The following is a 16,097-nucleotide window of genomic DNA, read 5'->3' as shown; positions in this document are numbered from 1 at the left end:
TACAAAAATATATAGAACAGATTTTAAATCTTTCTGTTGAGATCGTCAAGCTCGAGTTTTATTTTTGACAGTTTTAAATTATACAACAGTATGTCATTTTAGAACAGATATCCATCACCGCGTTTCGAATAGTCTTAGAGTCTAAATTCTGGGTTCGCGTGTTCAGTGTTGGTTTCTAATAAAGATCAATCTAAGCAGACTCTCGTGCATTTGAGGATTGAAAAATGTGACGATTAGTTGAAAATATCGATCATTAGAAATTTTGGTTGCCTTGTTTCACATCAATGGCTCGAACAACCCCAGTGGCTGATCCTTGTAGTTTTTTCCAAAATTTAAAGCTTTTTTGCGAAAAAGTGCTTACAGATGTATTATTTAAAGTATTGTCCGTCGCTATCGACAACTTTCTCCCATCTTTCCGGAAATTTTCGGATTATGGTTCGGAAAAAGGAGTCCTTTTTTGACGGTATCCATGAAGCAATCCATTTTTCCAACTCTTAGAAGGATTGAAAATGTTGATCTGCCTGGCCGTGTGCCATTGAACGGAATAGGTGGAAGTCAGAAGGGGCGACATCTGGGGAATACGGCGGGTGGGGCAAGACTTCCCATTTCAGCGTTTCCAGGTACTTTTTGACCACTTTTGTGACGTGAGGCCGAGCATTGTCGCGTTGGAGGATGACTTCGCCATGTCGCTCTTGATACTGTGGCCGCTTTTCTTTTAGCGCGCGACTAAGGCGCATCAGTTGCGTTCGGTAGCGATCTCCTGTGATGGTTTCACCCGGTTTTAAGAGCTCGTAGTAAATTGTTATTCATCTTTGAAGATTTTTTCTCTTCCACCATCATGTTTGTCTTCGACATCGAAATCACCATTTTTAAAGCGTGGAAACCACTCCCGACACGTTATTTTACTCAGAGCAGCATCACCGTAAGTTTCTGAAAGCATTCGATGCGCTTCAGCTGCATTTTTTTTCGAATTAGAACTGAAAAAGTAAATCTTTTCCGCAAATTGCGAGAATTGGGCACATAAACAGGTATTTTCGAGCGTGAATAGTACGAAAACAAGAACAACTGTCACTGAAACGGCGATGACAATTCGTTAGGCACTGTACACACTCACTTTAAAGGCATTATCATCTATGTATTTTAACCAGCCTCAGCCGGTACAGCCACCTATCGGAAAACGGAAGAAGCAAAGTTGTACACCTGATATGATTTATCATGCTTAGTCGTGTTTTAGAGCTGTGTCTATCACAACGCTTAGGGTGGCGAAATGGTAGCACGTATGCACGGAATGCATAAGAACGCAGGTTCGAATCCTGTCTATGGGCGTATCTTTATGGAAAATCATCATTTCTGTAAGTTTTCCATTCATTTGGCTTTTCCAATATATGTTTCCACTCAGTCATTGCAAAAACTGAACTTAGTTATGGCGACTTTACGTCCAACCAACTAAAAATTAATAAATCGCTTTTTTAATTATTTTCATTTCATTTATTTAGGTTTAATTATGAATCTTTGATATTTTGAAATTTTAAGGCATATTGCTTGCACTCGAATGTCTCTACCAAAAAGCTCTGTCATCCGTATGTCCCTACCAAAAAGCCGCGACAGCAAGTGACAAAAAAACCTGTTTTAATCCACCTAGTGGTGTAATAATGCCTTTCTCATATTAATCATACTGCCATTTATAATACTGTGGTATTTTTCAAAATAATTTTCTTCGATTCTAAAAAGAATAACCGAAATCGGTTTGTTTGACCGTCTACTGATAAAAACTATCAATCGCAGAAGATTAGAGATCGATTTAGATTTTTTTACGGGTTTTAGCACTTTTCCGTGATGGAATACAATTTTTAACACACTTTACCCTATATTTCCGAATCCGGAAGTCGGATCAGAATGAAATTCAGGAATTACGTATGGGACAACAGGGCCTTTTATTTGAACCTAAGTTTGTGAAAATCAGTCGCGCCATCTATGAGAAAAGTTAGAACACATATTTTCATTTTTTGCACATTTTACCCCATAACTCTGGAACCAGAAGTCGGATCAAAATAATATTCAGGAATTTTATATGGGACCACAAGACCTTTCATTTGAATCTAAGTTTGTGAAAATCGGTTCAGCCATCTCCGGGAAAAGTTAGTGCAAAAAAACGTTACATACACACATACGCACATACACACACATACACACACACAAACATTTTGCGTACTCGACGAACTGAGTCGAATTGTATATGACCTCCGGGCCTCGGTTCAAAAGTCGGTTTTCACAGTGATTGCATGATTCTATATGAGAAAATCAAAAACACTTTAGGTATTTTGTGTTTTATTTAAATTGTGTTTTATTTAAATTGGCCAAGAATTTTCACCGACTTCATTCAAAGCAATAAAATCGACAAATAACAAATCACACGTAAAAATGTTGTATTAGTGACTTTCACACAATTTGTCAAACTTTCGAATAAAAACACTGCAAAAAATCCAAGCATTTTCCTACACTGAAAAAACTGTTTTAAAAATCTTAAAGCCTATTTACAAAAATGGGCCATTTCTATTATGGATGAAATTTTGTTCTTTGCCAAACGTCCATACACTGCAAAGAGTGCACTTTGAAAAATAGAAAGTTTATCTAGCAAAAGCTTTTTATTGTCCACCACTGGTACTTTTTACAGATAGCGGGCTATTTACAATTGGATATTCTGTGAAATCTCCTTGCAAATCATGTTTAATTGGAGTCTAACATGATTATGACCTTAAGTTTGGTTTAGTTTTCGTTAAAAAGATACTTAAAATAAACAATTTGAAGGAGAAAACGATTTTTTCCAACTGGATGGTTGGAAGGGAAAGGGTGCTTTCTTTTGTTTATCAACTATTAATATTCAAAATCGATTTTTTTCAGTGTAGAACTCAATACTTATTCTAATCAATTTGATCAAGTAACACCTTTTTGTAGGAAATGTCATTATTCCAATATATTATTTGAATAAACTCAGTTAAAAATGTTTGGCCTTTCGAAAGACAGTCTAGATTAACTATCGAAACAGGTGCTGCCAGCATTTGTTCGAGTTGGTGCGAAATTCCTAATTTTTTTTTTGTTTTGTTTTGTTTCTCTTCTTGATTTAGCTTGATTTTAGATTTTTTTAATACGGTGTTTTGATAAGTTCACCAAGAGTTGTACCTTCAAACATTTTATCAAATAATTTTCTACAATTCAATCACACGATCTATCAAGTATAAATTGGTTTGTTAATTCGATAACTCTAGCAAACCGTCTTTTTGGAGAAGTTCCATTCCACCTCTGGTTTCATTGACAAAATTGATTTACATTCTAAGCAGGTGCAAGGAATTGTTCTCTGTAACAACGAAAATCGGGTTTCTGTTTCGATGCCAACACACCTAAATTGAATTCACCAAACCAACATTCTATCAGTCATTCCTACTTTTCATATTCCAATGCTTCTGCAAACACAAATTCCAACTGTCCAATGGCATACGAACTGGTATGCTAAATAGTCGACCATGATCGTGAATCTGTCTCGCTGAACACGTTACCTGGCTTGATTACAATTTAGAATCTCGAAATAGTTATTCCCCTCAAATATAAGTTATTCGCGTTAGCACCAACGCACAGGTGAGATGAAATCTTTGTTTATTCATAGAATTCTAAAATTGTAGATCCTACAAATGGATGAGCAGCTCTAATTGATGATGAATACTTCTTCCAATCCGCAGCTTGGCACTCGACGAGAAATAAAATTGTTTTTTTCATATTGTAATTTTTTCTTCTCAACGGGTTTCAGTGACTAACTTATCTGACTAATTAATTAAAGCAGATTGTGTGTCACCATGATTGATGGCTTCTTTACACGGAGTCTTGTCGCCAGCATTCATATCGATGCGATTTTGTGTTTACAGCTCAACTCCAAAGTTAGAATCCTATAATTTTATAATTCATTGCGCAACTTTTCTAAATATCAAACAATTTTCCTTGTACTCTAGAGTGTCTTGAGTATCATCTAATGCTTTTTTTTTATTGATACATGATTCTTACAGCAATGTCGATAATTGCTTTAATGGAGACGCACGGTTAGCATATTGAGAAGCAAACGAAAAATTAATGGGGGTTCATTTTGCGTTTTTAACGCTTCTTCTAACTTTCACACTAAACCGATAATACAGATAGCAGTGCGAACAGACTAATGAGCAACACTTGAAAAAGAAAAATTACCATTATTAATCAATTTATTTGAACTCCGACGATCGAAAAAAGCAAGTGAGATTCACTATTTCACACCACTAGAAACTGAACGATGCTATTGTTTCCGCCGTTTCTGTTGGTCCTGCACAAAAGGCGTAAATGGAGTCAACTCCGGAATTCCTATCCTTGGGCACTCCGAACGCGACGTGAGCGTGATGAGTTAATTAACCGAGAGCCGTTCAATAACTAACTAAAGCGAAAATATCATTCAACATCATTTATATTTAAAAACTCCTCCACACAATGTGGAAATGGGAAAACTGCAGCAAACGGGATGGACCGCGGCCCATAGAACGACAAGCATCATAAGGCAAATACGGTGGTTGGTGGGGAAGACCCCAAAATGAGCAGCAAATCGGTTTTAAGTAGCTAGAAAACGTGTATATTTTGGCTTTGGAAAATGAGAGTCTCCACAATCTCTTCTTTTCGGTGATACGTATTTCGAAGACCATGTTGTGACTGGTGGTTTGTACTTCCCATTCTGCCACCCGTATGGTGCGCCATGCTGTGGGGTAAAACTTGACTCGCAAAGACGCTGTCACGTAGACGAAGAAAGAAATGGAGAAAAGATAACATGCACAGCTAGGATGTCGATGTGTAGGGTGGATTCGTTAATGTTTGGCGAACAGTTGATAATATGTGATTTGATACCTCCAAATACAGGATTATTGGGGTAGGATTCAATCATAGGTTGCTGGACTAAAAATATTATAGCGTTCAAAAGTTTATTCTATCTCTGGAAATATCTCGAGTTACTTAAATTCTTAAAGATGAAATCAAATTGTTTGCCACAGTTCGCTGTTTTCAACGACTCAGCCGAATGCAAAAATCGGATAGGTGCAGCTTAGTTGGGAAAACCCGTTATTTTTCAATGCAAATACCTAATCGTTGCTAATTGGTGTGCAAATATCAATGCAAAAATTGCTTGAAAACATCGTTTTTGCAATATTCGGACAAAAAACTTCTTTATGCAATATCAGACAGAAATTTAACCGGTTCTTCCTGAACAAATGTTTCTATCCGGTTCTCGCATTCAAAGTTTTTCTGCCGACTGTCGCTGTGGACCGAGCCACCCGTACCAAACAAACAAATTATTCAAAAAAAGTTTCATTCATTCAGCCAGTCAATTGACTTTAGCAATTCTGTTTAAATATTATTCAGTGGTTAAATCGAAAAACAAACATAGGACTTTTCTATTCATAAATTTATTAAATACGACTCGAATCCTAAAAGCAAAACAGATCCGGTTTATTATATTATATTGTGTGTTAATGAAAATCAATGAGCTATTTTTCTGACTGCATCTCGCTTATATCCATTTTATCGATGGAGAGACGATGTCACTATTATACCGCGAGGATTGTGGGGGGCGTTAAAACACGTTGTTTTTATTTTTGGTACTGCCGGAGGCGTCGTTTTTGGACAGTTCATACCTCAGTAGATGAAACCGAACAGTCTGTTATATTTTCGTTTGTTAGATCTGAAGTATTGGATTCTAGCGCATCTAGCGGTGCTGATCGATTCTGCTTGTTTTTAGTTAAATATTGCTTTTTTGGAGTTTGATTTCAAGACTTAGTGAGAAAGGTGATTAATAGATATGACATGAAGTTAGCTGGTTCTCGTAGTCTACCAGCGATCTACAAGGACACCATCTACCCAGACGAAATGTCACGTAAAACTCTATAAAGCCGCATACGTAACACACGCAGGCCTTTTCGGATACCAGAAAAAAAGACTCCGGCACACTTCCCTTTTATCGGAGTGAATCTCTTTGGGGGAAGCTCATGTAGACGAGCTATAGGAGCTATAGAATTCCTTCTACGACGTACACTAGAATTTTGCATTTAAACTTCTCACATTCGGCAATGTCCACTTCATTGTTAACAGAATCAAATGCTATTTCGTCTCATTTACGTCTAAATTAGACATGGGTGGAGGTACAAGTTGTTTCTACAAGTGTTATTCTAGCACTTGAGATCGAAGCCAAATGAATTACCTATTACATTTCATTACCTTAGTTTGCGTTATTTCGACCGTACACACCAAAAAGTTTTGAATTTTGCAGGTGACTTAATCCCTCATACGATGTAATTCAATTTTACTGGTTTCGAATGTAACTTGCATTCTGCTAACAGGTGCGACTGTATGAATTTGATTTTTTGACCAGCCAAGGTTCTCGGTTCAAGTCGCAACGGTCGCATGGAATTTTAGACACAATAATAAATGTTCTTCCACGTAAATTTGCGTGAATGCGACGCTCCATTTATGTGCATCCAATAAGATGTAAAATCAGAGGGTTTTTTCGAAGTGTGTAGGTAATTTTTGACTATTTCCAGTGAGACACGAACACAAACTGACAAAAAAAAATCAAACATGTTGAACATGTTCAGTAGAAGTCCCGAACATAAAACTTCGAAAGCAAGAACGTTGCAGGTGTAACATAAAGTTTACTTAAAGATTGTCCAACGATTCCAATAATGATTAAACTATAGTAAATTAAGTTTTGAAATTCAGGCAATATGATCACTCCCACAAAATTAGCATCGACCCTAACCGTACCTTGTCGACAGGTACATATTCATAAGCGCCTGGGACTACTTCACGGGCTGCTTACTGCTGTGCGGATTAGATTGACAGCATCTCAGCCGGAAAGCATCAGTGGTTTGAGCACGCTATAGAGCTAAAATCAATCCTCCCTCGAGTCACGGACAGTGAAGAGAATCTGACCGGAGCGAAACGAGAGTACGCAACACCCGCACCTATGATAATCCACTATAAAAGCAAGGAAGCAACGGGTTTCGACGGTTCGCGTAGAATGTGCTTGTGCTGAAGGCAACATTCGGTTAGCCGTGATCAATGCGGGAACTACAAATACCACAGATGCTGTGACTTGTCGACGTGAAATTTTCAGCTTGACGTCAAGGGTAGAGATGACGAATCAGCTGATTTGTTTTATCATATCATTCAGCAACAGTGGAATTTTTCTTGTCTTGAACCTCGTTTAACGCAAAACGTTGTATTTCTATGTTTCACCCTGGCAAGGTCGAGCACAAATATAAGCAGTTGAAGTAGAAAGCGTAGATTCTCGACGCAGCAAGAGTTTTTAACTGGTTTTAAGCCAAATTTTATAATTGTCGAAAAATAACACAATATCGGGGTTCACATGAACACAATGTATGAAGTTCTATCTGAATGTTTCTATCAAAACCTTCTTAAAATTCACTAGAATAATATTTTTCCACTATATATCACGTCACTATATACATCTATTAAGTATATCAGTATCAACACTTTAAACATGTACAATAAACGTTACATTACAGATACTTATTTCGAATGTTTTTTACATTTTTCATCAGTGTATCAAGTTTAAGTTTCTTACAATTACAAAATGAAAAATTTTTTAATGTTGTTATACTTTTATAACTATTATCCGATAAAACTACAAGTAAACAATTTTTTTTGACATACTAGCTTTCACTTCACATCACACTTCACTAATGTGTTGGTATCTAAAAAAAAACTTCGAAATAAAAACCGATATGACACAACTGTCACTCATTTAATTCTTGAAATTCGAATTCCGCATGTCAGAAAGGAATTTTGTAAACAATAGATAGAACGTAAACCCAGTGATTGTGATTATTTCCATCTGAACCATCAGCTCATCTTCGTTTGATGAATGGATCTTGTAATGTTTCTTTCGAGTAACGGCTCCCGATTATTTCCCTCACACTGAATCCGACTGGACGACACACCAGGTGTTCACAGACCAACACTGTGGACGATGTGTGGTTTTCTGAACATATTTTCGTTCTTGTTAATAAATTACAAAAAATTATTACTATTGCTGTCATTGAGTTGTTACAATGGTTGCTCGTGGAACAGGTTATTATTTTAATCGAGGACATTTGTCGATTCCTCTATCATGTGAGAAATGAATTCATGTTCTGGTTTTGCTAATGCTTTCCAAAAAATTATAATATACGAAAATAGAAGAAACAAATTTTCCATTCTACTGAAATTCGTTATTCATCAAAGTTTCATCCAATTCTGTTATCCATGTCTAAGCACTGTGCTCGAAAATAGATTACATACAAAAGTGATCAGCAAAAATTCTGTCCAAACTATTTTTGTTTATCGTTCAGAGAATGTGATACAACATTCTGAGGGGCTGGGGTCCACTAGGAGATTGATAGTACCTATTAGCTCTCTCCGGACAGTACCAGCCTAGATGCCGTGTGGAATCCGGCGGAAAAAAATTAACCAAGAATAGATCTACTGGGTTCCTGCTTCCATGTCGTAGAAGGCGACAATTGCAGGAGTTTCTTTTTCTTTTCAGTTATCAGATATTTTCAACATTTCACTTCTGATTACTCTGTTTTACTAAATTATCTCTTCATTCAACCTATCAATTTCCATCTAGCTTCGAAGAAAAGTTTTATCTGGAATGTTTTCTTCTTCCATGTTATTGATTGTCTTTCAGGATTATAAATTGAAAGTTAAAAATCAACTATTGCGCAAATTCGTTGATATTACAAAGTTAATAACAGAGATAACATATATCGGTATATTGAATACATAGTAAAAAACGTGTTTAATCCACCTAGCAGTGAGATGATACCTTATTTTACCAATCTGCATGTGTGTTTTGCATGAATATTCTTCGGTGTTTAAGTTTTCATGACATTATTTTAATGACCGTCGTTTTAAGCGACAATTTGAGATTTTAATCACTCATTACTCTGTAATGTCGAAACTGCAAATCGGATCGAATTTAAATCTAGAAGTGTGATAATCGATTAAAGATGCCATGATATGTAAGTTCCACTTTAGAGTTTACGGTAATTTAAGGTACTTCCAGAGCCGGTATTCAGGAACCAGCATAACCCAAACCGGTTCGTATGGCCATATGACGAATAAATTACAACAGTTTTGAGTCCAACTTTGAAGCTCAATCCCATCTTCTATATCGGTTTGAATTTTAAAAATTCATCATCATGTAATTCGAGAACCGGAAGTCATAATTGGATAAAATTAATTAATTTTTGTATGTATGTATAAAATTATAATTTTGTATATAAGTTTATTTTAATTTGAATTTTTGTTTCTGATATTTGATTAGGCTTTTTTTGAGAAAACGATTGAGCTTTGAGAAACGATTTTATACTGGAACCGGAATAATATCGGTATGGCCGAAGTCAGATAAATTCACCTGAATAGCTGTATAGTTTACATTTGTTTCAAAATATTTGAAAATCAGTGAAGACATCTTTGAGAAATCATAGCACGAATAAATTTTTTAGGTGCCTTCTGAATCGACAAAAAGTTAATTTTTTTTATCGGCTATCCAAATCTGCTAACCCGATAAACCTGATTAATTTATGTGGAATAGACATTTTTATACCAATCACCCTGTATCCCCGAAACCGGATGTTGGATCTGGCTGAAGAGCAAAATGTTTTATAAAATCTTGAAACTTTTCATTTGAATCTTAGATGATTCTTAGAATTCATTTGAATCTTAGATCGGTTCAGCCATCTACGAGTAGAATGAGTTACACAATTTTGATTTCGTTTCATATATCATCCTGTAGTTCCGGAAGCAGAGGTCGGAACCAAACATAATTCAGGAACTTTGTTTGGGAGCATACGACTTTTCGTATGAATCTGAATTTGTAGAAAAGAAATTTTCCGAGAAAATTGAGTGAAATTATTTGTCACACACGCATTTGCTGATCTCGACGAACTGATTCGAATGGTATATGGATGTTATGTTCTTCCAGCATTTATTGCTGTAAGTAGTTTAAAACAATATAATTAAAAAAAATCTGCCATCATCTGGTTTATATATGTCATATTCGAACGATTATGTTGCCAAAAACGAGCCGTGCTAAAATCGGTCCGAGGCTAAATGTCATGGAAAAGGATGCTGTACACAGTCTTTTTGGTACTTAGAAACAATTATATGTAACAGTATAAAAAATCGTGTTTTCCGTTGCTCCCAAGCATTTCTTTGTCATACAGCGCTCAAAACTCCTACTGCTGGAATAGGGGGAAAAGTCGTTTACACAAAAATTTCGATATCTCCGTTAAAAATGGACGGATTTTAACAATCTATGGCTTGTTGGATAGGTATTATCGTGCGGAATCTAAGTCTGAAAACATTTTCTGTTTTCAAGGTCAATTGTGACAGATACTGTCAAAAAACTGAAAATTTTGACATAAAACTTCGTATAACTCGAAAAGTAATCATCCGATCCCAAAATCATTCAATAGCGTTTTGGGTGACGGGGAGACCTTTCATTTGCAACTAGTTTGATCAAAATCGGCCCAGCCATCTCTGAGATCTCGACCTCTTAGTTGACAATACACATACGGACACACACACATACACACACACACACACACACACACACACACACACACACAGACATTTGCTCAGTTCGTCGAGCTGAATCGATTGGTATATGTCATTCGGCCCTCCGGGCCTCGGAAAATTTTTCGAAAGTTTGAGCGAATTCTATACCTATTTTTTATATATATAAAAAAAGGTAAAAAAGGTAAAACACTTCATATTAATATTTCAAGCAATAAATTAATATTTTTCTCGGTAGCCGGCTGCCCAGATCAACCAATATAATCAATTAATAATTTTAAAAAATAATTTAAATAATTTTGTCTAAATCCTATTCACTTTTTTAATTTGTATCACGTAATTTCATTTATAAAAATAGGGAAGTTTTTATTCTTTACGCGATAATATTGCAAATTTTTCTTCAGTTTCCTCAAAAAAGAGCTGTGAATCAAGACTTCCCGGGACTTCAATATAGGATATTGTTGAAACGTTCACTCGGGAAGTCAGTGAGTTTAGTGGTGCATCCGAGCATCTTGAAACCGGAACATAATGTGTCGCGTGCCAATAGTACCAATACTGAAATTTTTACCAACAAATATCCTTCTCCCGTGACACTTGTGGAGTGCGCAGTAGTATATACGGACTCTAGTAACAACAAGTGTTGGACTAACAACCTTTCCCATTCCTTAGAAAATCTATTTTCGGGCCTGGCCGGCGCCGGTACTGATCAATGAATTCTGGGATTACCAGAAGATGTACATTGAAGGATGATTTACCAGTCCCAGGTCGGATCATCTAGAAACTCCCTGTACAATTTCAGCTAATCCCGATCAGTAACGGAGTAGCAACCAGGGGTGGTCGCTCAAGCTCAAGCTCAAGCTCAAGAATGTGATACAACATTCTGGTAGTGTTTCATTATCACTTATTCATATTTTCACCGCTTCGCTTCCAGAATTGTAACGGTGCATTTATACTAAAGATTGACTGATTGACGACACATATTTTCTACCACACAATTAAATAACGCGGCACTAATGAGAATACAAATAAATAGTAGCAACATACAGAATTTTTATGTCGACTATTTCATTCCGGATTTGCATATTTCAGAGAAAACAGCTATCAAAATGCCCTACTAGATTCATTTCTAGCATTCAGAAGGGCCAAATTGTGGAATTCTCTACGATATCAAATACTGTTCGGAGCATTTGTCTCAAACGCAGAGCAGTCAAATGCTGATTTTATTCGCACTCGTTTGGTGCGAATATCGCACAGTGAAAAGTGCACAAAGCTAATCAAATTATTTTAGATTTGCATTGAACTGATGTTTTTTATCGACGATTAGCAAAGGATCCATCTTTATAGTTCTTTAGATAACATTTGAAGCCATTAGAAGGGCTGATGTTGCATAATGTTTCCCATCGTTGTCTACTTTTCATTGTATTTTGCTTCAATGCAAACAACCAGAAGCAGGATGAAAATGGAATGATGCAGCACAAACCTACCTTATACCTACCCAGGTAAGAGAAAGGTATCATGAGTTTTCTTTTTTGATACTCGTTAATACGAAAAAAAGGCGGGTGGGCAATGTCAGAGACATAACTGGATGTCGTGAATACGAAACCAACTGACATGTTCCTTAACATTACCGAATATCAATTAGTTGATCAACTGTATGAATTATGCAAGCATTCCAATTTTCACATTTTTCGCAAAAAAAAAGGCTTCACTTGATCTCGATTACTGTGAATTTCACACAGCGAAAAGTGCACAAATCCAATCAATCTGTTCTAGATTTGCATTAAACTGCGGTTTTTAAGCTTCGATTTGCGAAGAAGAAATCCTAATAGTTCTTTAGAAAATTTTTAGAGCCATTAGAACGGCTGATTTTGTGTTATGCTCCTCATCGTTGTCCTTGTTGTTTTTTCACCAATGCAAACAACTGGCAGCTGGGACGTAATCGCTCTTGTCGGAAGCGAAACTAGCTTTGCAAACGATACACAATACATCTGCTCGCAGTGGCGATAGAATCCAAACTGATCCAATTTTTGTTAGGAGGTTTCTTTTTACGTGATTTCGTTTGTAGCTTTTTCACTTATGGGCGGTACTAACGGCTATAAAAATAGCCGCCTACAGAATTTTAATGTCGATTATTTCATTTCGGATTTGCATTTTACTGAAAGAAACTATCAGGATACTGTACGGGACATTCCTGCCATTCAGAAGGACCAAATTGTGGAACTCACTACGATATTCAACACTTTTCGGAACATTTTTCTCGAACGATTTGTTGTACAGCAGCAGATATTTTGTTCTCATCCTCAGAACGCGTTATGATTGGCTGGTGTTGACATGGGTCAAATGAGACAGGTTTTTCAATAGTGTAGTATTGAAATACTTCAATGCTGTTGCTTTACACGTTTAAGTTGAAAATTTTTGATTCTATTGGTAATTAGATTATATAAATCCTTTCACAGATCACTGAGCTATGAGCTTTCAAAATACGAGAAAGGCAAACGCGTCTTATGAATTATCCTCTTTGAAACTCGTTTATACCAAACATTTCAGAAAAGTTTAATTTTGAGTTAGTTGAGATTATGTCACACAACTGAAAATTTTATCATAAAATTGTGATCATATTTCCGATGGCATGTAGCGAAAATTATGTTGATTCGTTAGATACAACAAGAGATATTCACGATCAAAAACTTATCACTCTCTCAGAGGGTAAATTTTGAAAAGGCGCCCCATACTAAAGTAAGTCGTATTCACGACAAAATACGTGTGTGTGTGTTTGTGTGCGGCGATTTTCTCAGAGATGGCTGTACCGATTTTCACAAACTCAGATTCAAATGAAAGGTCTTATGGTCCCATAGATCGCTATTGAATTTTATTCCGATCCAAACTCCGGTTCAAGAATCTATGAAAAACGCGCTAATTTCAATTTTCAATTTTCTCGGAAATCACAAACCAAAATGCAAATGTAAGGTCTTAAAATTCTTTAAAAGGTCCCCGAAAAGTTAATGCAGATCCGACTTTTGGTTCCGGTATTACAGAGCGATAAGTGAAAAAAAAGTGATGAGGATTCTTTCACAAGTGATGACGTAGCGAGGTGCAAATTTTCATTAAATTTATTGGTAAATTCATTTAGTTTGCTGACCTTGTTAGTGTATATAAAAATTTACCTTGGAACTACTGGTCCCCAGTTTCCGCTTCCGAACGCACCGGTAATAGTGTATAAAAGCTTCAAAAGTCATACAACGATCAATAACTTATCACTCTTTTAGAGGGCAAACTTTGGAAAGGCACCCCGTAGTAAAGTAAGTCGTGTTCACGACGAAATAAATAAAAAAATTGCTTTGTTTTTACTTTTTCTTGCTGCCAACGAGACCGAGAAAAAAAGTTTTATAAAAGAGCGCAAACATGAAGATACGCGAAAAAAATACCGTGGATACGCTCTACCAGGAATCAGAACTAATTGGCTCAAGTGGCACGTTCCCCGAAGTCTTCAGTTTTCGCGTTGATAACCGGAAGCTAGGGATTTAATGTTATCTATTTGTATTAAAGAAGTACGGCACTCACTTTCTACTTTGCTTAAAATATATTGTCCTTGATTGAACGCCGTAGTAAATTCTATTCAAAGAGTGATATTTTAAGAGGTATAGAATTTAATTTGATTTAAGTCGTTTATTTTGTAACATGCTACCATGTCCCAAATTAATATTAAAATTTTAATTATAAAAAAACATATATGTATTTGAGTTCATGCGATAGGAGTAAGGCCTAGTATTGTTAAATTTAGTTAACTGTCATTTCAAACAACGTTGCTACCGAACACACCCCATGCGATATTCGGCTACCAAAACCGGAACATCGCAAACGCTGATAACGATCACAGGTAGAAAAGGAGATGGAGTCGAAGAGAAGCCGGAGGGGGAGACGATCTCGGGGTTAGAGTTCGTTCTGTTCTTGATGAGACGCGAGCGAGATAAGACGTGAAGATCAGTTGTCCCAAGTCGAGCGAGTCGTACAAAGAAGAAGACGAAGATTATCGGGCGTGAGCTAATATCGTGATCCGCTGGAATTAAAGATAGACGATAATTGTCGATTGTTCACCCTCTCGGTAGTGATTACGGAATTAGAAAGTGCCCCCGCGCGGTCAGTGTCCGTTCCCGCAATAATCGCCCGTCCCAAACTTGTGCATAATCTGGGGAGAAGAAGCGAAACCGGTGTAACCACGAGGCCGGAATGACAAAGCATTCTGAGGCCCGGAATGGAGTTCTGTCCGTGTGCTAAGGCTCTTACCACTACTAGTCGTCGGCCAAGGGAAGCCGCGGAGCCGCAGGCGTCCGCAAAATCGACCATACTGCATATTCACAATAACTCCCCCCCCCCTTTCGGCAACCACGTGCTCGGAAAAGTAACAGCATCCCACGGCAGTTAACCTCTGATAGACGCTAGTTAGACAGCCCCCGAGAGAGTCAAAGGTAAGTCTGCATGCTCAACAGAAAGTACCAAAAAATTACTTACAATTTATACCCGGCTTTAACCTAGTTACGATCGTTCGCCGGAAGCATAGGATTTGATTTAAGAAAAAAAATGAGAAAATGGATGAAAGTTTATTGGAATCGATAGAACGATCAATATAATGATTCAAGATGATGTTATGCATATGTTGCCCGCGAGATAATGTACCAAAATTGGACCAAAGGCCAATTTTGGTTCATTATCTCTAACATATCGGCCGGCATTTCACGAATAAATGCTTCAATATTGGCTTCTTGTGCGTCAATCGTTACTGGTTTATCATTATAGACATGAGCCTCAACATAGCCCTACAAGAAATAGCTAAATCACACGATTTAAGCGGTCAAAACGTAAGATAAACTGTTCACCGAAGGCGGCTCTCAATTTGGTCATTGTTTCGCGTGCCTTGTGGCATGTAGCACCGTCTTGTTGAAACCACATGTCAGACATGCTCAATTCTTACATGTTGGGCAAAAAATCGTAAATCACACGGCAGCGCTCGCCATTCACTGTAACATCGCCTTTGAAGAAGTAGGGTGTTTTGCCTTCATATTATTTTGGCCCACCTAACTTTATGGATTTAATCGATGTTAAGTAACCCACGTTGCATCAATTTGAAGCTAATCACATTAAATTACCTATTGCGGAAGGGTTTTTCAAAGATATTACAACATTTGGAGGATGTTTTGTGGGCAAAAATACCTGACTTTTTAAGCATGCATTTGTAGCTCTTGCAATGTATCTGTTTGATCTTCAATCCAGATGCGCAAATTTTGCCTGTTGACGTACCCATTCAACCAGGAATGAGCTTCGTCGCTGAACACAATTTTTCGATAATCACTCACTCTTAACCGAGCATTAAAATTCAATAATTTGCATGCGTTGTTCGTTCGTAAGTCAATTCCTGATTAAATTTTAGACAAAACTGAACGAGTTTGACAATGAAATAAGAC

At 36.9% G+C, this 16,097-nt stretch overlaps 1 protein-coding gene across 1 annotated transcript in view; it reads right to left on the bottom strand.

Moving 5' to 3' along the window:
• The window catches only part of LOC131431056 (troponin C), a 35,036-nt gene extending 30,576 nt beyond the window's left edge, over nucleotides 1-4,460 (bottom strand). Inside the window, exon 1 of the mRNA XM_058596511.1 lies at nucleotides 4,231-4,460. Coding sequence (XP_058452494.1) covers nucleotides 4,231-4,233 — 3 coding nt within the window. The 5' untranslated portion in view covers nucleotides 4,234-4,460. The remainder of the gene's footprint in view (nucleotides 1-4,230) is intronic.
• Between the last annotated feature and the right edge of the window lie 11,637 nt (nucleotides 4,461-16,097).

The sequence above is a fragment of the Malaya genurostris genome, chromosome 2 (assembly GCF_030247185.1).
Source record: "Malaya genurostris strain Urasoe2022 chromosome 2, Malgen_1.1, whole genome shotgun sequence".
Classification (NCBI taxonomy): domain Eukaryota; kingdom Metazoa; phylum Arthropoda; class Insecta; order Diptera; family Culicidae; genus Malaya; species Malaya genurostris.
This window is presented reverse-complemented; position numbering and strand designations above follow the sequence as displayed.